The sequence below is a fragment of the Ochotona princeps genome, chromosome 17 (assembly GCF_030435755.1).
Source record: "Ochotona princeps isolate mOchPri1 chromosome 17, mOchPri1.hap1, whole genome shotgun sequence".
Taxonomy (NCBI): domain Eukaryota; kingdom Metazoa; phylum Chordata; class Mammalia; order Lagomorpha; family Ochotonidae; genus Ochotona; species Ochotona princeps.
This window is the reverse complement of record NC_080848.1, coordinates 48697537-48719219: the sequence shown is the minus strand read 5'-3', so window position 1 is coordinate 48719219 and position 21683 is coordinate 48697537. Positions and strand designations below refer to the sequence as shown.

Below are 21683 nucleotides of genomic sequence, written 5' to 3'. Positions count from 1 at the left end.
CTCTCAGTCGCCCTCAGGAGCCGCTTCAGCCCACAGCACCCAGGTCCGGCCGGGGAAGGTCCGTCCAGCCCCCGGCACGCCTTGTCCTGCCCGAGAACTGCGCCCCACACCGCGCTTCCCGCGTCCTGCACAGTACCTCAGCCCCGCGTCGCCGGCCATTCCCCTAACAGCACACACTCGGCCCGCGCCGCCCGCCCGTCGGAAGTGACGCGTCGGAAGCGCCCCTCCCCGCTCAGGGGGCGGGGAAGGAAGATGGCGGCGCCCAGCAGCCGGTGAGGGGCGAGGACACCGGGAAGCCCCGGGGCGGCCTAGCGTGTGCGTTATGGCCGCATCCCCGCACGCTCTCTCCTCACGCCTCCTGACAGGTACCGACACTCGTCTCGGGAACATTCTGGCCTCTGTGCCCCGTGGAAGGCCGTCAGTCAGTTCCGGCTGGCTGCAACCTTGGGAGCCCTTGGAGAGGTCGGCCGGTCACCGGCAGTGAGGAAGTGCCTTTCGGGGAGGCGGGAGGGAGGGAGGCGCGGAGTGAGGGTCCTGGCTTGCGTGTTAGTCCCCTGGGGGGGTCCACACCGCGACCTCCATCGCGGAGAGGCAGTGTCACGTGCTTTCAGGTCGTGTTGCTGGAGGAGAGGGCAGGACTGGTTGGCTTGGCAGAGCCTCACGTGTTGGCGTGCCAGGACGAGGGAAGCTCATGGCATGTGTTCCTGAAATCCTCGTTGGGGTCTGAAGAGCCATAGTGATGGGGCCAGGTGCAGACAGCAGGGCATACCTGCTCCCACCCCATTCCCCGCCCACACTCTGGACCATCTTCCCTTTGAAGGCCGGGCGACAGGTGCAGCTTGCAGCTGGGATGCCCTTCATCCATGGTCTCAGCTCAGAGACTGTGCCAGAGAGGTCCATTCTGACCGCTAAAGTCAGGCTCCGAATCCCTTCTTTCCTTCATTGTGGTTAGCACAATCTATAATTACATATCCTGGTGTGTTCTCAGTGCCTCCCAGCTAGAATAGGAACTGGGCGGCGGGAACAGCACAGTCTGTCTGGGTCACCTGAGTGTGCCCAGTGCCTCCGACACACTGCTGTTGCACTTACTTGTGAATGGATGGAATTTATCCTGTTGGAACTATTGAAGAGGCAGGGGGGATTGTTTTGCCCTCAGTATTTTAGGGTGATAGCTGATGGCTGTGAGAGGAATGTGTTTCAGCAGATCTCCACTGACACGGGCTCCTTCAGGTTTGCAAAGGGCAAGGGAGCGTGGCTCAAACAAGACTGGCCAGGGTTTGGTCATTGTTGAACGCTTCTACTTTGTTCATAGAAGTACAATTTTCCGGGCCCGGTGGCATGGCCTAGCGGCAAAAGTCCTCACCCTGGACACGCCAGGATCCCATATGGGCGCCAGTTCTAATCCCGGCAGCTCCACTTCCCATCCAGCTCCCTGCCTGTGGCCTGGGAAAGCAGTCGAGGACAGCCCAAAGCCTTGGGACTCTGCACCTGCATGGGAGACCCGGAAGAAGTTCCTGGCTCCTGGCTTCGGATCGACATAGCATCGGCCGTTGCGCTCACTTGGGGAGTGAATCATCGGACGGAAGATCTTCCTCTCTGTCTCTGCTCCTCTCTGTATATCTGACTTTCCAATAAAAATAAATAAATCTTTAAAAAAAAAATTCAGGAGCTGGGCGACACAGTCCAGCTCTCATTCAGTAGGGACAGGACCACTGCCCCTACAGTGCCATTACCCTGGAATTAACAGCCATGTGGAGAACCTGGGTGCTCTAAAATGGGGTGGGTGTCTTCAACACTAGGTCCAGTGCCCACCCCTGAAAGCCTGAAGGTTTTTTCTTGTTTTTTTTCTCTTAAAGGTCCTTACTTCTTGTTTCAAATCACTTCTTGGTTACTTTACCATTCCTGACTGCTCTTTGATCGTGACCTCACACGCTCATTCTCAGAGGTCTCCTCCTCCCACAGTGTATAATTATCACTTCCCTGTGGTTTCTCCAACTGTCTCCCTCTGGCTAGCTGGCTTGCTTTCTGCCCAGGCATGCTGTATTTTCGGCTTCCCCAGGGGATGATCCCCGAGGGTCCCAGTTCCAGTAGACAGGCAGTTCCATATCGTGTGATGCTGAAGCCGCGTTTGCGAGGGTGGGGTAGAGGAATTCATGGATAGCTTGCGTTCTCAAGCTGTGAACAGTCTCCAGAACGTCTGCCAGGAAGTGGTCTGTGTGACTCAGTGTGAGCCACTGGGAAGATCCTTCCTGACCGCGTGCCGAGAAGGGCTGGCCAGAAAGGTGCTGAGGCGTCTCGTTAACTTGGCCTTCCAAGCATTTTATAGCTGTGATGAATTTCTGAGAACATTCTGCTCCTTGTCTCCTTACTCAGTGGTCAAACCCTGAAAGCATGGTAAAGGGTTGCTGATGGACAGTAGGTATTATGCATTTCCAGATTTTTCTCTTTTATTTTTATTTGAAAAGCAAATTTACAGACATTGAAGGAGAGACAGAGGTCATCTATCCATTGGTTGACTCCCCATGTGGCTACAGTGGCTAGAGCTGGCCTGGTCTGAAGCCAGGAGCCTGGAGTTTCCTCCAAGTCTCCATGTGTATGCAGGGACCCAAGAACTCGGGCCATCCTCAGCTGTTTTCCTGGGCACATTATAGAGCTGGATTGGAAGAGGAGCAGCTGAGATTTGAACTGGTGTCCATATGGGGATTTTGGCACTGCAGGTGGAGGCATAACTTGCTATGCCACATTACCAACCCCAAGATTTTAATATATGTGTTAAAAAGCCTGTGTGTCTCCAATGTAAACGTAATTACATATTGCTGAAATATTTTTCTACATACTAATTCACAGAAATGTGACCTGCTTTAATTAAATGAAGCCTTTTCATCTGGAAGTACAGTTTTCTTTTCTAGCTGTTCTTCTTTCCTACCATTCTGGGACATCTCAGTCTGACCCTCTTGATCTTGAGAGCTCTTTTCCCACGTGCTTCCAAGACAAACTCATATTCATTCACACGAAAAATAAGTATATCATCCTTCACTGAGGTTTGAGAACGTCACTTTGGCCAGTGTGACTTGTCTTCAGTCTCAGACCATTGCTGTGTATGTTGAGGGGCTCTGAAAGTTCTCCACTGTCTAGGCAAGCTCAGCGGGCTCCGCAGTGATCAAGCGACATTTCATAACTCTTGGAACAATGGCGAGGAAAGGAGAGTCCCTGCCCCTGAGAACTAAAAAACAAACAAACAAACAAACAACTGTGCTGATGAACACAAATGGAACCTGTTTGCATCAAGAAATGCCAAACAGTATGATATAGCAATAGGGCAGTTGATGAAAGAGACCTTGAGAAATCAACAGGCAGAATGGTGCAGTGTCCTAGTGGCTGGAGTCATCGCCTTGCGCGCACCAGGGTCCCAAATGGGTGCTGGTTCTAATCCCAGCAGCCCCACTTCTCATCCAGCTCCCTGCTTGTGGCCTGGAAAAGCAGTAGAAGATGACCCAAAGCCTTGGCACCCTATGCCAACATGGGAGACCTGGAAGAAGCTCCTGGCTCGTGGCTTAAGGTTGACTCAACTCTAGCCGTTGCAGCCACTTGGGGGGTGAATCATCAGACAGAGGAGCTTCCTCCCTGTATCTCCTCCTCTCTGTCTGACTTTCCAATAAAAAAAAAATAATAAATCTTAAAAAAAATGGTGTATGAGGTAATTAGGTAAACAGATGGCTCCACCTGAGAAATACGTCATGTGTCTAGTGGAGGCTCAGGAGACAGAATTGCTTCAGGGAGGTGTACGGGCCACAGGTGGGCAAGCAGCATCTATTCTGGGTTGCAAGATGAGAAGCAATTACTTTAGGGAGCATGAACTGGGAAGAAAGAAAGTTGCTGATGGCTGGATGACCACTTGCCTCATACTACTGCCACCCTAGTGAAGGGCAGACAGTACGGCGTATTGGGAGCAATGGGAAGACATGGAGAGATTTGACTTACGTGTGAGTATTGACTGGACATGGTGGCTGTTCGATGATGAAAAGAGTGCAAGATGTTCCTGAACTCTCAGCAGGGAGTGGCTTTATCTGCAACAGGGAACAGAGCAGACGGACGGGTGGGATCAAGTGTTGTTAAAAACATCGGGACCCATCTCTTGGTGGTACCAAGAGAGCCAGCACTAAGAAGTAGGGATCATGTTTTGAAGAAAGGGGTTGGAGAAATTACCTGGGGGACAGTGCTGTGGCATTGTGGGTTAATCTGCCACCAGCATGCTGTATGAGCACAGGGTTGGCGTCCCAACTGCCCCACTTCTGGTCTGAGTCTCTGGGAAAGCAGTGGAAGATGGTCCAAGTGCTCGGGCCTCTACTGCCACGTGGAAGACCCAGAAGAAGCCCTGGGCCTCCAGCCCTGGCCGTTGCCGTTGCCGCCATGTGGGGAATGAGCAGAACCGATTGGAAGCCCTTCTTCTCCCTGTCGCTTGATAGAAAGGGAGAATCCACAGATTGTCAAAGGTTTGAATTGAGATGATGCCCGGGCTGGCGGTGTGGCACCGCAGGTTCACTGGGTGCCGGCAGTGCCACTGACATTGCATATGCTGTCTGGTTCAAGGCCTAATGAAAGACCTCTTCCTTCCCCTCCCCTCCTCGCCGCTCTCCCGTCACTCTCCATGCTCTGCTTCCCCTCTCCGTCTTTCTCTGTAACTCTGCCTTTCAGGTAGACTGATGTTTTTGTCAACAGGTTGAGGCCTGAGAAAGGAGCACTGGACGGTCAGTGTTTGCGCGAAGTTGGAGCGGAGCGATTCCGAGCCGGGGTTGCATGCGACACAAACTGCTTACTGCTGCCTGAACTAACAGGCTGCCGCATTGACACCTGTCTTCTCTTCATTCCTCTTACTTGCCACGGCCAAAATATTAACCGGAAACATAGACATAGTTCAATTTACTGCTACGTATTGAAAAGGGGAAAAAAATTGTATTTTTCGCTTTGCACTCTGTAAACAGTGACGGAGCTCATTTGAAAGACTCTTCTGAAGAACAGTGTATACAGTGCGTGATCATTTTAGCACTTAATACGGTAAGAGCAAAATGACCCCCGAATGACAAATTTCCTCTGTCTTTGTGAAGAATTACACTTCAACTGCACACTTGCTGTTAGATTGCCTTTATATGCAAATCCACATGAGGTCATTCTTGCAAAACTCTGAGCGGCAATGCATGGGTCAGGACAGTCATGGTCACACCCGTTGCTCTTCTCTCCCTGTTGCAGGTTGGGTGGGAGGATGCCTGCTGTCTCTAGAAGGAAGAGTTCTCCGAGACTCCCCTGACAGGTTCCTGCATCTGTTCAGAAGTGTCAACAAGCACTGGGTTTCATTCGAGCACTTCGCCTTCCTCAAGCGCACGGTATGTCCCGAAGGCTGGCTCTGCTCCGCTGCTTTCTGCCGGGTCTCCGTGGGAGGGAATTGCAGAACTTTCTAGTATAAGAAGAGTTTGAAGAAGGAGTTTTACCTAGTGTCCTTTTGAGTTTATCCAAAACTCTTTTGTCTCTTGTTTTTGATTATTCTTAACTGAAAGCAGACTAATTGTGCTGTTTGAGCTGAAAAGCATGATCCTGAACCTATTGATTAAGTTTGGAGAAAGATTGAAAACGTCTGGCATACTTTGACTCGGCGAAAATTAGGAAAAGCTGAACTGTTATGATGTATCTTTTGTAAATTCTTTGAAGTTCTAGGAATATCTGAGTTAATATAGAAATAATTGCTTTAACGTTGTGGCGCTCTTATTTTTTCAGTAGTGCAATAGAAGAATAGAAGGCCTTTTTAGCATATTACACTTACAAATAGACTTAAAGAAAGTGAGGGTTTTTGTAATTTGCTAGTCATCTTGCAGTGGACATGGATAAGGTATCAGGCCTTTATCTGGGCTGGTTTTATGCCATCATAGGAATCATGGTGACTTAGCGGGGCATTTGTCATTGTCTCCACTGGCAGAGCTCCCCAGAAGACCGACACGGGGAAGGGGAGAGTTGCAGTACCGGCATAAAATAGCAGCAGATACATCAGGTTCCATGTGACGTCTCTCTCAGCTTTCTTAGAATGCCCATTTTACATTCAAAATTCAATCTAAAATCTTCAACTCATTATGTTGATACAAGGTTTAAATCTCTACAAATGTTTGGGCCTTTCTAACTTAGGGGTCAACAATGAATAGAAGAGAAAGTCAAATGTATACGTAATAGGTTTATTACATAAATAGAATTCTGAACTCTTTCTTGAGTTTTTGAAGTCTTACCTGACTGGTATTTGTAAGGCTAAGACTTTGAGGTAATGAATGGAAAAGGCACTCCTAGGATAGGTGGTCCCATGGTCCGGGACTCCCTGTAACTAGTAATTGAGGAGCACTATTAATAATGGTACCATTAAAGCTGTTGAGAAAATGAAATACAATAGATACCACATAAACTAGCAAATGTCAGTAGTGCTTATTAATTTTGGCTTGTAAGTAATAAAACCTATCTGACTCCAACTCCTCTGCTTTTTCCCACCACGTGGGTACAACATCCCTTTACTCTGGGTTGTGTCCCCAGACTAAGCCCCTCTTGGTCCTGTCTGCTTAAGTATGTGGAAAGGATGCTAGTTCGCTTGGACTTTTGATTACAGAAAACTGATTGTCCTGAGCCTGTTAAGGCTCCATGGAAAATTCTAGAAGAAATAAATTGCAAAATAAACTGAGCTTTCTTTCCAAGCACCTACACTCCTTTGGTTTTCTACAGCACAGATTTGAAAACCTTGATTGAGACAGTCACTATATCCTTCCTATCCTTGAGTATGATGAATTCCACATAACGAATGTTCTGTAGATACATGCAGAAGTAATTAGTATCAAAGTTGAAGTACCACAAATAAAAGTATTTTCAAGTCAGCCCAATCCGGGCTGTTGTTCCCAGGCAACATGTGGGGCCTCGCTTTCACAGTAACGTATGCTTGCTCTCTTTGCTTAGTACATCACACAACTGAACAGGAGCCTTAACCAGCGAGTAAAACCAAAGCCAGAGCCAGAGGCCTCCCCCTGCCTCGAAAAAGCGTCTCCAGGCCAGCCCAATGCAGACATCTGTGAGATGAGACCCCTCTCGGCGCCACGTCTGTCTGTGTCCAGAAGGCCAAAGGGGAAGGAGGTGACCGAGCTAGAGCCTGACTTGCCACACGGAAGCACCGCGCGCACGGAAGACACAGGAGAAGAAAAGCAATGGAAAGAGATGAAGCTGCGTGTGGAGGACCTGCCGGGAGTCTTGGCCCGACTCTCCAAGATCAAACTCACAGGTACCGCTTTTTGTCAATCTCGTCCATGTAATCGAGGTTCGAGGTCAAGCTGTCTGAATCCCATTTACACGGAATTGTAAATCGCATCCCAACCCAGGGATCGTGCCGGGAGTAACCTGGCTCTCCCTTGGGATTAAGTGGAGCGTTGATCGCAGTACCTCCCTGTTGTCACTGTTTTTGCACCTACTGTGGTTTCACATGCGGTGTATAGAGAGTTCTAGAACCGGAAGGATTGTACTGCCAGGCCTGCTGGGAACCCGTGGTGGCCCCCGGGACTTGGAGCTGCCTTCTGAGTTTCACTTCTTCTGGGGGTCTCTTAATTGTCCCCAGTGTGGTTTTCTGAAAAGAGCCTTGCAATCTTTTTTTTTTTCTCCCTCCCCTTGGCTGAGTCATAGCACACTATACCTAATTTTATTGCATGTATTTGGGTATTATAATTATGTCATTCCGTTTTCACAGTCATCATTTGAGTCAGGTACCACATTGTTATTATCCTAGCTCCTAACTAAGTTGGCCACATCTGATTCTGGGCTGGCCCCGTGTAGTACAAATGGGTTCTGAAGATCTGTGCAACCGAGGAGACCCAATCTCTTCCTCTCTTCTTGGATGAAGAGTGAGACCAAATCTTCAGGGTGGGTAATAAGCTTAAACCAGGTGCTTATGGAGCAGATCTGAAGTTAAAGGAACAGAGGAGGACCAGCGGGAGTCCAGCCTCCAGGGTGAAAAGAGGCAGACCTGTTTCCTCCGGATCAGCCTGAGGGGATGATGGACAGTGGCAGGGTGGGAGTGAACGAAGAAGCCAAGAGTCTGAGTAAGACTTCTGCAGTGGAGCTATGAAGGTGGCCGCAGGGCTGTGTGCCAGGAGCCACTGCGTCTCTCAAGAACCTACCTTGTCATTTACACCAACGCTCTGTGTGTCATGTTGGTGACATGTTCAAGGATGACTATAGAGAAATTCCAGTCATGAGAGTGTCACCTTTAAAAGGGGGCCTCTAGGACCCTTCCTACCCTAATCAGTGAGCCACACGGGCATGCATCCTACTCAACTGTGTAAACATTATCAAAAAAGGAAAAAGAGGGCTGATATGGTAGCCTAATGGCTAAAATCCTTGCCTTGCATGCGCTGGGATCCCAGATGTGCACCAGTTCATACCATGTCTGCTCCACTTCCCATCCAGTTCCCTGCTTGTGACCTTGGAAAGCAGTAGAGAACAGCGCAAGGCCTTAGGACCCTGCACCCACGTGGCAGACCCAGAAGAGGCTCCTGGCTTTGAATCGGCTCAGTTCCAGCCATTGTGGCCACTTGGGGAGTGAATCAGCAGACGGAAGATGTTTCTGTCTCCTCTCTGTAAATCTGCTTTTCCAATAAAAATAAGTAAATCTTTAACAACAACAACAAAAAAGAGGCCATCTGTTCTCAGAAGTGGTTTCTGTGCCCGTCAGGAGCCCCTTTCTTTGTGTGCCATGTCATGTAGCATGGCTGTCTGCCGGGCACACCAGCCCTGTGTTCCTGCTCTGTGCCTGGCACCTGGCAGCAGACTGCGCCTTAGCTCTGGGCTCCCCATCTCTGCATCTCTAGGTTAACATCCCACTCTTTTCTGTACCCGTACGGGTTGCTCTGCTCCCTCTTGCTGAAACCGGCCTCCTAGTTCCAGTCCAGAGTGCGTGAGGCCTCTGGCTCTGCCGCAGCTCCTCCCCGCTCTCGGTCCTCATTCTTACCACCGCCACCACCACTCCCTCTGCCACCCCCTGCAGTTCTTGCTGTGCACAGTCGCCAGACTGACTTGGCTGAAGCATGCGTGGCCTTCAGTTTTTCCAAGTTCACCCTACACAAGCATCTGTAGTCTCTCCATTGCCTCCTGCCTCCACTCCACCTGTTTCTAACTAAACGTCATGTAGAATGATCCACCTTTTGCCAGAAGCATGCAGTTTTTCCCCTCGCCCTGGTCCCCACTCTGGCCTTCCATCCTGCATGCCTGTTCCCCTGCCTTCCTGGGATGCGGGTCAGCCTGTCATTCAGCCAGCCAGATCCTTCCAGGGCCTGTCTGTGCAGCCCGCCCTTGGCCCCAGTTCCCCTTCTGAAAACCCTGAAGATGGCTTTGCAGTCCAGCAGACTTTAAGTTGAGATGCTGGCCATGACATTTACTAACCAGAGAGTCTGGGCAATTCCTGAACCTCACTGTGACAATTTCCACATCTGTAAAATAGAAATACTAATGAATCATTTCACAATGAGATTACATAATGCCTTGAAAAGCGCCCAGCCACATGCATGCCTCACGCACATGGAAGGCGTTGAGAGGTTCGCTTCCTAACAGTTATGGTTAGTTACTGGCTTGGGTTGCACTTGCCCTTCAGCTGGTTTCTGCTTGTGGAGTCATTGAACAAGTTTTTACTTACCAGGCAGGGAAGATGAGGAGGGGAATCAGTGATCCATGGCAGAAGCCTCCACAAGAACGACCCAGGCATGTCCAGACACCTGCCGAGCGATGGGGAGCAACCCCGCGTGTCCTCAGTGTCACCTAGGAGAGGCAGTTACCAGGATGACAGAGTTAGGCAGGGGTCACGTGGTCATGCTGGCACAGTAGAAAGGCCTGGAAGGTTCTTTGGAAGGACATCGTGTTGTTTTGTTTGTCTTTTAGTATTTATTACAAAGGTTGAGGGGGTTGCAGACTCATGTGGACCCCCGTTAGGATGGAGAGTGTAGGAGTTGGTGGGAAGGGAATGTTTCATTGTTCCCTGTTATGTCCGGGGGCAGCAGGGTAGGGGACCATATTAGTGTTTTTTTGTTATAAGTGCATGAAAGGAGCTTCTTGGGATAGGAATGACTTTTTTGTTGTTATTGTTTGGTGGATTTTTTTTTAAAGATTTATTTTACTTCAAGGAGTTAGAGAGAGAAAGGAAGAGAAAGACAGAGAGAGATCTTCCATCTGCTGGTTCACTCTTCACATGGCTGTAATAGTTGTCTGGGAGCCAGGAGCTTCTTCTGCGTCTCCCACATTGAGTGTAGGGGCCCAAACACTTGGGTCATCCTCTGCTACTTTCTACACCATTAGCAGAGAAGTAGAGCAGTCAGGATTAGAACCAGCGGCCTTATGGGATGCCACACCACAGGCAGAGGATCAGCTTACTACGCCATGGCAGCAGCCCCTGGAAAAGGTTTATTTGTTTGTTTCCAGTTTGGAGGTGCACAGTTCAAAACTGAGCATTGCCGTTAACCTGGCATCTGGTGGAGACAGGCTGTGGTGGAGTATGCGGGGGTATGATCACCAGGTGAGCCCAGAAGTTGAGAAGAAACTGACGGTCTCCCGAAGCCCTCCATCCAACACTGCCTCCTGGGGTCACACCCTGCCCCAAGGACTTCCCGCCCAGCCCAGCTCTCAGACAAATCTCCACCCGGAGCCGGGCAGCCTGGAGTGTGAGGAGCCAAGCCCTTAAAGAGACTTTTCACTTACTGTTCAAGCAACACAGGTTTATGGTGAGAAAGGAAAAAACAAAAAGCCAGATAACACCCCAGCGTGCGTCCTCACAGAAGTGCTGTTCCCTCCCCAGCCGGGTGCCCAGCCTCCCGTGCGTAAAAACATGCGCAGATGCAGCTGTGGGCAGACGCTCTGCTTCCGCCGGAGGACCACACTGCTAACCTGCCGTTTCCTCCTAACAGTCTGCCTTTAATTGTCAGTATTTACTGCGTACTATTCCACGTTATCCGTGTCTGCCGTTGTTTACTGAACTAATCCCCCACAGGTTAACATTTTGGATGCTGCCAGTCCTTTGCCTCTTAAAAGCGATCCCGTGACTAACTTTTATGTATGGAAGTCGCATATTCACGCGAGTCTGTACGTAGGGTGAGTGTTTAGAAATGTAATGGCTGGCTTGAAATATTTTAATGTTTGGTAGATCCACCAGTCTGTCCCTAAAAAAGACAAAAAAAAAAAAAAAAAAAAAAAAACCAAAACTAAGAAACTTGGCTACTTAGAAAAAAATGACAAAAAAAGCAGGGCACCTGGGACTTTGACACTCTAGTGCCGCCTGAGGAGTCTTCACCAGTTTTTCCATGTTGATGGTTGAAAACCATAGGAGGTACATGACTGCCATGGCCAGGAGCCTGGACTCACTCTGGGTCAGCTTTTGCTGCTGTCCCAGGTGTGTTAGCAGGCAGTTGGAACACAAGTGGAGCAGCGGGGACTCGAAACAGCACCCTTACAGGATGCTGGCATTGTGGGCAGCTGTTCAACCGCTTGGACCACACATCTGGCCCCACTGCTGAGGCGTTTAACTTTCACTTATTCGAATTTATTTATCTATTCATGCTGAGCAAGGGTATAAAATTACTATTTTTTTCTTCTAAGTTCTCTCCAGTTGCGAGATGTGGTAGAATGTTTCACTGGAGGGAGTGGGGGTTAGGAACATGGTTGTGGTTGTTCTGTTAAGCGATGAAACGTGCTTTTAGTAAGTGCAGGTGCGTTTTGGAGCACAAATATACTCACATATTCCATGGTGCTGCTGTGCTGCGGTGACACAGTTGAGTAATTACAGGAGAACATTGACCTGGGAGAACTGAAATATTTACTGTCTATCCCTTTGCAAGGAAAAGAATTGGCGACCTGTTCTTTTGTTTGTTAATGTTCATTTATTTTCACTTATTTGCAAGGCAAACAGAGGCCTTCCCTGGACTGACTCACTTACTGCCTGATTTCCCTCAGTCGTTAGGCCCAGGCCAGGCTGAAGTCTTCCGCCTGCAACCCAGTCAGCCCTGGTCTTCTGTGAGCGTGTCAGGGAATCAGGTGTGGCCATCAGGTGCTGCCTCCCAGACACGTTAGCAGCAGGTCGGATCAGAAGTAGAGGAGCTCCAACTGAACCCTGGGCTGGAGGTCGCAGAATCTTCCAGAATGGAGCTAGCCGAGTGACCTCCCAGACACGTTAGCAGCAGGTCGGATCAGAAGTAGAGGAGCTCCGACTGAACCCTGGGCTGGAGGTCGCAGAATCTTCCAGAATGGAGCCAGCCGAGTGACCTCCGGCATGAACAAGGTTCCTGAGGGGCAGCGTGCCGAGAACCGAGAACAGGGCTTGGAATGAAGATCGTTTGTCCTGGAACCTGCTAGAACATCACACTCAGAGGAAGGACAGCAAGTCGGGGATTCTTTCACGGAAGCCGGAAGGTTGAAAACTGGTTATTTAAAAAAAAAAAAGATTTGTTTACTTTTATTGGAAAGTCAGATACACAGAGACGAGGGACAGGAAGATCCTCCGTCTGCCGATCCACTCCCCAAGGGGCCGCAACGGCCAGAGCTGAGCCAACCAGGAGCCAGGATCTTCCTCTAGGTCTCCCACGTAGGTCCCCAAGGCATTGGGCTGCCCTCTACTGCTTTCCCAGGCCACAAGCAGGGAGCTGGATGGGAAGTGGAGCAGCCAGGATTAGAACGGGTGCCCACATGGGATCCCGGCACATGTGAGGCAAGAACTCTAGCCACTAGACTGCTGTGTTGGACCCTTAAAACTGGTTCTTAAGGGACTTAAAATGAAGATGCTGAGAGACCTGCTAGAAGCCTGGTTAGAAAGAGGCATTTCATTTGAAAATCACAGAGTCGGTGTTGGACTGATTCTCCATCAGGCAATAGTTAGCTATAGCTCCTCTTCTTACATGCTTGAACGAGCTGCAGTAGGTAATTTGTTGAAATTCATTGACTCTCATTCTGCTTACTACATCAAAAACAGGAGAGTAGGGTAACTAATTTGGAATTAGCCCTCCTGCCACACACACATTTTGTTTGATTATGCCTTCTCTATATTATTTTTTTTATGTCATTTACATGGTTGTACATCTGAATTGACATTCCAAGTGCAGGTAGCTGAACTCCTAACCAGTTGTTAATCTCATCATTCGATAGTGCCGGTCATGTTGTGTGTCCACTCATTGGCTCCCTCACAGCGGGCCTGTGAACGCGGCAGTTGTTAGCCACGGCCTCCAGGGAGTTCCATCTGCTGGGGTTGGGGACAGGATCCAGAGCACTGTGTGATGCTGGTGCTTGGATCATACTTTGAGAAAAGCCAAGTTGGCATTCCTCGGACCAGCGAGCTTGGGTCCCAGACCAAGAGGTCTGGCTGGAGGTGGAAAGAGCCGCACCTCCTGAGAGCCAGTGCAGCTGGTGGCGGCCTCTGGCAGCAGGAGAAGCCAGCTGGGCAGAGTCTGGACCACACAGGAGACGTATGCAAAAGCGAGATGCCGCCACAGAGGGAAGGAGGGAGGGAGCGAGCCAGCCGCAGCCTCACCTACAGCCAAGGATGGAGAAGTCCCAGGGCAGTCAATTTCCCCTCGTATCATTTTATGTATTCCATGCCCCAGGTTTCTGGATGAACTAAATGAATTAAAGCCATTTCCTTCTGCTTATTCCGTTTAAACGAGCGGCACCCCTTGGGTGACCCCCTACCCTTTTATCTGACCTTTTACTTGGCCTATTTAGTTTATTACTTGAATTCACACATCTTAGAGTCAGCAGGATTTTTTTTTTCCTGTAAGAAAATCCCTGGTATCTATCAATTGATTTCTTTTGGACTCTTCACATCTTGGGCAATTCATTTATAGCTTGCTAATGATAGGTCAGGCAGAAAAAAAATCTGAGAGCCAGCGATCACGTTTCTAGAATTCTGCTTCCTTTCCCTCCTTTTTGTTTATAGCTGTAATATACCAGGGGTAATTAACTGGAGTAAGTGCAAGGCCAGGCCGTGGGCATCCTTCTGTTTCTTCAGTGGGGGAACAGAGTAGCAGCAGCCTGATGCCTCGGCACTGATGTCAAACGTTTGCTGGTGCTAATGCCGTTTAAAGGTTTTTCTGCCCGTCGCCCCTGTGAGCGGAAATAATACCGAGTTTATAAAGAAGGAATAATGTGTCCCCCTTGAGTTTCTCTCTTGCCAGCTGAGCTATTTACAATATGTGTTTAGAGTTTGTTGCATGGACCACACTGGGGGTGAAGAAATTTTATTTGGGTTAGGATCATAAGAGGCGTTGGTGACTGAACTGAGTTTATGCGTAATATAGGTCAATAAAAAGCAGGACTTTTTTTTTTCCTTTCCTGGATAACATCTGTGTTGAAACGCTCCAGCACATTTTCTGAGACCAGAAGCCTGAAACAGATTGTTTACTGGAACCAACACATTATGCTGTTGATGGCACCGATGTTAACTGCTGTCTGTCAATGTATGGATTTTTGTAGACGGCGAGAAGCGAGCAGGCTGCTTTTTATTAACAGGCAGAGGGGGAGAAGCAGTAGCAGAGGCTGCAGGTTCATCTCAGATGCTCGCGTGAAAATCAGTTTGCTCTCATCGGCACCTGTCAGATCTCTGTATCAAGGAGTTTCCTACATTTGCCTGGAAACACTGCATCTTCATGGCCCTTGAATTGTGCATTATATTTTGAAATATACTACTTTGACAGGAATATACCTCCTAGGTGTTGGAGTAGTATTTTTAATTATTTGACAAAAAAAAAAGCACCATAGGTAGACAAAACAGAAAACAGATTGAAATACCACCGACCCACTGAGGTAACTCCCTGGAAGATTTTGGTTTTTAGTGTAGCATCCTCTAGACTTCTTTCCTGTGTATATTTCAGTTCATCTGCTCTTGGTTTTTTTTTGTTTTTGTTTTTGTTTTTAAATTCAAGCATAAATTATACACATGATTTCTGTGATTTCCACCTATCTGTCTTTGGTGACTTTTAAAAAATTTTGCAAGTAGCATTTTCTTTATACAAAAGCAGCGAATAGCCTGCCCACAGCCCGCTCCAGGCTTTCAGTGCAGTGTTCCCGTCTTAGCCCTGCTCGGTCCCCATGGTGGGGTTAATAGCCCAAGCTCTGGAGTCAGACGCATGCTGGCCATGCTGGAATCCCCAGACGGCACCATCCTGGCCTTCTGGATCACAGTCACTTTTTTTTTTTAATATGTCAAGCCTAGGCGCCTTTCTCAGCAAATGGGCCCCATCCTGTCTATAAGGCTTGTTGTGAAGATTGTCAAAAAAGAACACAAGCGAGCAATATAGTGCGGTTCCTCGTAGTTGGTGAAGAGACGTTCGGATTGACTGAACTCTGGCTGTTGCGGCCACTTGGGGAGTGAATCAGCAGACACAAGATCTTCCTCTCTGTCTTTCCTCCTCTCTGTGTGTCTGACTTTGCAATACAAAGAAATGAATCTTTTTTTTAAAAAAAGATTTTATTATTATTGGAAAGCCGGATATACAGAGAGGAGGAGAGACAGAGAGGAAGATCTTCCATCCGATTTTTCACTCCCCAAGTGAGCCGCAACGGGCTGGTACGCGCCAATCCGATGCCGGGAGCCAAGAACCTCTTCCAGGTCTCCCACGCGGGTGCAGGGTCCCAAAGCTTTGGGCCGTCCTCGACTGCTTTCCCAGGCCACAAGCAGGGAGCTGGATGGGAAGTGGAGGTGCCGGGATTAGAACCGGCGCCCATGTGGGATCCCGGGGTGTTCAAGGCGAGGACTTTAGCCGCTAGGTCACACCGCCGGGCCCATGAATCTTTTTTTTTTTAAAGTTCATTATTTATGCTTTCTCCTGTGCATGCATAGTTTCTCTTATGTCTATTTTCCAAAACATAGGAGTTTATTCAAACATTTCCTCATCAGTGGATATTTCAGTAGTCTGTGATATTTTGCTAATGTTGAAAATAGTATTTGATGTCCCTGTACATGTGTCGCTGTGCATATTTCTCTCTGAAAGTTAGCTCTGTGGAAACCTCCCCTTGCTCTTCATGGATAGATAGCATACCAGGGTAGTTTGTTTGTGTCCCTTCCATTTATGTAGTTTTCTTTTATTATTATTATTATTATTATTATTAGCAGTGGTAAAAACAGTATTTTCACAGCCAAATCCATAAAGGTTTTCTTAGGATAAGTGCAAAGCTTCAAAGGATATGCACGCTTCTAAAACTTTGGATTCTAATTGATAGCTTTTTTCCTAAAGACACTGCCCGTGTATGCTGTTACCAGAGCCACCCATGATGGTACCGTCCCCACCAATGCTGGACACGACTGTGTCTTTCTAAATAACTGCCAAGTTGATGGGTGGAGGTTGTCAATATTTAATCTTATCTTCATGGTCACTGTGTTTATGGGTGATGTGTGTGTTTCCATTGTGAAACGCCTGCATGCCTTCCGGACTGTTCTTTATTGTTGGAAAGGATTTATTGAGAAATATGTGAACTCTTTGATCCCATCGTATGTGTCTGTTGTAAATGTCCGATACAGTGTTGTCCTTATCACTTCAGTTATCACATGCACAGGTTCATTTTACATAGCTGGGGCTGTTGGTCTCTTTCTTCCATGGGTTTCTGATTTCTGTAAAAATGCTGAGGCTTTCCACATACGGAGTTTGTAAATAGTTCCGTACTTTGTTCTTCTTGCAATGACATCTTTTTAAGGACAGGAAATGTGTCCTGGCCAGTGGTATAAGGTGGAGGAGACACAGTCAGTGTTTGATCAGTCTTCACCCTCTGAGACTCCATCCCTTGAATCAGTTCCGCTGCTCCTTCTTCCAAACATTCGAATTCGTATTTTGAGTTTCAGTGTGCTTAGGGACTAGGCTGGGGATGAACTGAGATTTTACCATGTGATAGCATCTTCCTTTGTTCATGTCTGTTCTCATCATGTGTCATAAGTTTTTCAGAAATCTAATGAAATATTGATCCAGACAGCTCCGTTTCTGTATTTTCCTGACTGTATCATTTTCTGCTCTTTGCCGCCCTGTGCTACCCTCTCCACTTGCTTTCCTCAGCATCCTTTGCCACTTGGTTCGGAAAAGTCCTCTGCAGTGGGACAGCCACGGCCATGGTTTGGCTTTGTGTCTATTTTTTTTTTCTAAGATTTATTTATTTTTATTACAAAGTCAGATATACAGAGAGGAGGAGAGACAGAGAGGAAGATCTTCCATCCGATGATTCACTCCCCAAGTGACCACAACAGCCGGTGCTGCACCGATCCGAAGCCAGGAGCCAGGAACCTCTTCTAGGTCTCCCACGCGGGTGCAGGGTCCCAAGGGTTTGGGCCGTCCTCGACTGCTTTCCCAGGCCACAAGCAGGGAGCTGGATGGGAAGTGGAGCTGCCGGGATTAGAACCGGCGCCCATATGGGATCCCGGGGTGTTCAAGGCGAGGACTTTAGCCGCTAGGCCATGGCGCCAGGTCCTTTGTGTCTACTTCTTACCACGTCTCATGACTTTTATGGTTCCTGTCGTGACAAGGTTGTGTTTGTGTTTACTCTCTTAGCTCACTTCATCTGTTCCACAGGGTTTGTTTTTCAACCCCCTCCCCCAAGGGTTGTACAAAGCTGCTATTTCTTCTCTGTTCCTATTCCTTGAGTGCCTGTGATGTTCCAGCGTAGCATCAGCTAAGGATGATGCCCGAAGAAGGCGCATGTGGCTGGCAGACCCCGGCCTCACAGGTCCCTTAGAGCCTGTCTAGTTATTCTGTGGTACCTCGTTTGCAGAAATTCAGTCAAGCTCCTTTTGTTCCGTCTGACTTGGGTGCTGTTGGGCTTCCACCTGTTGCTGTTTATTGATTTATTTGTTTGTTTTTAAGATTAGTATTATTTGAAAGTCATAATGACAGAAAGAGTGAGAGAATATTCCACCTGTTGACTCCCTCCCCAAATGGCTGCAGCTACCAAGGTGGGGCCAGGCCAACCTCAGGACCCAGCAGCTGCATCAGGATCCCCCATACGGGCGCCGGGGGCCCAAGCCTGTGGGCCGACACCTGTTGCATTCCCGGCACCTTGGCATGGAGCTGGACTGGAAGTGCAGACTGGCCAGGACTTAAGCCACATATTCCAGTACGGAATGTGAACATCCTCTGTGTTAGCGTCAACACCGTGTGTGTTGCGAACCGGAAGCGTGAAGGAGGTCAGCGTTTGCTCTTGTCGGTGTAGCCGTCCTGTGGCCTGCAGGGGATGGGGGACGTGACCGACGGGGGGACTTTGCTCTAACAGGTGTTCCTCACCGTGTTCCTGAAACCACCACGCTGGTGTCCTGCCCCCAGGTCTGATGCTGCCTGTCATCTGCCTCTGCCCTTGGCATGTGCTTGGGTGTCTCTGTCCAGTGTCTGCTCCGAGGCCGAGTCGCGGGGAATACTGCCGTGTGCAGGCGGTGCTGGGTGGCCTGCTGCTTCCTGTGAAGGCACTCAGCATAAGCTCCCAGCTGGTTTCCATGAGAGGCTAGCCAAGGCCAAGCCCTGCCTTCTCCGGTGCGGCTACCCCAGCCCTGCCTCTCCAGGCTGCCAAGCGGCCGCCTCCAGGCATCCCTGCACTGGGATGGGAAGCGGTCTTTGCAGGGAGGGGACCCGCCACACACATCCGCTCCGGCCTCTGGCCTTGCTCCTCATGGGGAGAAAATAATGAGTACTCTCAGCATAGAGAGAACAGCATGTGTATTTCCCAGTTTTTCTCTGATTTCCTTATCAATGGCTGCTTAGTCTTTACTTTTTTTCTTTAGAAATAATGAAAGCAATGCATCGGTTCTTGGTAACTGTCTTCAATTTAGTCTGATCTGTGCTATATTTAACAGATATTTCTTGAGGTTTTCAGTACCCTTCTTTACCTAATTTATTGCCGGAGTAAGCTCTTCACCGATTTTCATAAATTCCATGATTTTATTTGGTTTCTGGTGGGTGTGGGGCTGCGTAGATAACTTGCTTTAGCCAGGGTTCTGATTGAATCCCACTGTGTATTTAGGCTACTCTGTTTTTCTGTTGACCTAATTGGTAAGATGGGACTTAAAGATCTTAGATTCGATTTGCTGTTACATTGTTAAGTGGTTAAGTGGTAACTGTTAGAGCAAGGTAGGAATAAAGTTTTGTGAGGATGCCAGCCACCTCCAGAAAGTACTGCCGACTTTAAGAAAGAAGAAGAAACCCCCCCCTGTGTTAGATTGGATCAGGCTGCATGTAAGTCAAAGCCCTGGAAGCAGCCATTCAACAGACACCCAGGGTTCTGAAGCCAGGGAGCTAGAACCGCTACCTCAAGGCTGCAGCCCACCTGCCTGGAACTTTACTTTTTCTCCATCAGCGTTAGCTGCTGACTTCCTGTCCACAAGGTGGCTTCCTTAGCCCCGTCGTCATGTCGTGTGCCAGGCAGAAAGACGGAGAGAGGGGCATGTGGCAAGTCAGAAACCTGCTTCCAAGTCTTGGCCTTTTATTTGGGAAGGAAAGCTATAGGGGGGAGCTTCCGTCAGCTACCAGAGGAGTGCAGCATGGCAGCCTCCACCTGCAGGGGTTTGTGAGGCACCATGTCGTTCTAGTTGACTGTTGGTTTCAGAGTCCAGATGTCTCCAGTCCATCCCAGTCAGTTGACAGTAGCCAACTTCCCCGCCTCCTCGGAGCCCCCACTGGGCTGTCTTATTATGCAGTATGTCCCTCCTCTGGAAGAAGACATGTCTCCCGCTCCATGATCCCCCCACACATGTGCACCTCACATGGAGTGTATTTAAATGAAGACTGATGTGCCAGCTTGACGCTGAGTTTTCCAACACTGGTGGTGGATGTGCACCCATCTGTCAGCAGTTCTTTATATCATCCCGATAACCAAACGCACATTTTGAGGCTCCTCGTTGGAATGTTGGTTAGGGTGTAGTCACTCCGCATGGACCCCGCAAGGGAGCAAGGCCAAGGGCTAGGAGGGAGCTCTCACACATTCATGGAAAATGAAAGGAAAAGATAATGTTAACCTTGATACCCCACATTTTAGAAATCCTTGCATACCATTTCGTTAAAGTTTCCACAGACCCTGAAGTGCATGGATTTCATTTGGATGTTTTTGTTTTGGGGGATTTTTTGGGGGCACCAAAATAAGCTTATCCTTCAATTCCATTTTCCACAGACTTTTGGAAGTACACTCACACGTCTTCATTGAACTTGAGCTGAGCCAGGAAACCAGCCAGGTGGCAAGAAGGCCCTCAGTGACTGCTCAAGAACACCGTGACACTGTCCCCTCTTTCTCTCTCTCTCTCTCTCTCTCACTTGTTTGTTGTACTCCAACTGTCACCGAGGGTTTTGGCATCTTGCTCAGTTTTCTGCACCACCCCAAAAATCCCTCCGCCAGCCCAGCCTGTGCCTCGAGGTTCTCAGATATGAGGAGTGCTTGTTAGCATCGAGATTCCTAGCTATCACCTGATCATACGAGTCATTCTAGGTGGCATGGATCCTAAGAATCAGCGTTTTAACCCACGATCCTGCTTTCGGTGGTTCCCAGGCCCACCTTGGAGAGTCCCTGCAGCACCCTCTGGCCCAGCCCTTTCACACTCCTGGAAAGTTACCTTGCCTCTCTTTCCTCGCAGGAATAGCAGGTGGAGCTCGCCAGCAAGCCGACACCTCAGCCCAGAAGGCGCGCGCCCTCCCACCCCAGTCTTTGGGCGCTGGGAGCAGGGTGGGTTATCTGAAGCACTCCAGGGATGCGAGGCAGTGCTTCCCAGGCCACAGTCCTGAGAGGTCCTGGCCAGGTGCTTAATTACCATTTAGGAGAAGAACCAAGGGCTCGATTCCCAGTTCAAAGCAAAGCTTGATAGCATCTCATTTATTGAGATTAAGAAATGAGCCACTTCTACAGCAATGAATTACAGAAGAATGTTAAGAGGGAGTCTTTAAATACCAAGAAACCCTTTCTGCTCAACTGTTTGTTTTGGGAAACCTTAAATATAAAGCTTTAACTTTGCTAATAGCTTTTAGAAAAAAGTAGCAAGTAAGAAGAAATGATGTATGCGGAGTGTACTAAAGGGAAGTATAGTGAATTTGAAGGTTAAATAGTGAGCTTTCGGCAGAGGCGTAGGCGTTTAACCTAGTGGTACAGCTGCCTGTGCCTCACTGGAGTGCCCGGGTTCCAGGACCAACTCAGCTCTCAGTAACAGCTTCCTCCTCGTGTGTCCCTTGGTCCTTGCCACCCACCCGGGCCACCTGCACTGACTGCGTCCCTGGCTCCCAGCTCTGGCCTGACCGAGCTTCAGCCCTGGTGGGCGTTTCGGGAGTGGGCTGACAGGAGCGCTCTCCTTAGAAGATACAGAGAGCTAGGTTCCTGGTTCCCGGCATCAGATCGGCGCGCACCGGCCGTTGCGGCTCACTTGGGGAGTGACTCACAGAGAGCTATTCTTGTCCTCACTGTCCTTTGAGAGGTAAGCAAGGTGGAGATAGGTCGTGTCTCTGAAACAGTCTCACCTGACGGATGGCTGTGTGCTCACCCTTCCCTCCGTCCCAGACACATGTCTCCCCTTCTCCTCCTTCAGTCCTTGACCTTGGCCTGGGACACGGGGACACTGTCCTGGCTGGGAGAGCTTCTGTACTCTTCCCAGGTATTGTGCCTACACCTGCTGGGTCAGTGTCACCTTGCACTGCACTGAAGGC

At 49.0% G+C, this 21683-nt stretch overlaps 1 protein-coding gene across 1 annotated transcript in view; it reads left to right on the top strand.

Moving 5' to 3' along the window:
• Nucleotides 1-209: 209 nt before the first annotated feature.
• Nucleotides 210-21683, top strand: part of LOC101529893 (protoheme IX farnesyltransferase, mitochondrial) — a 130669-nt gene continuing 109195 nt past the window's right edge. The window contains exons 1-3 of the mRNA XM_004594883.2: nucleotides 210-365; nucleotides 5248-5381; nucleotides 6979-7297. Of these exons, the coding sequence (XP_004594940.2) occupies nucleotides 323-365; nucleotides 5248-5381; nucleotides 6979-7297 (496 nt within the window). The 5' untranslated portion in view covers nucleotides 210-322. The remainder of the gene's footprint in view (nucleotides 366-5247; nucleotides 5382-6978; nucleotides 7298-21683) is intronic.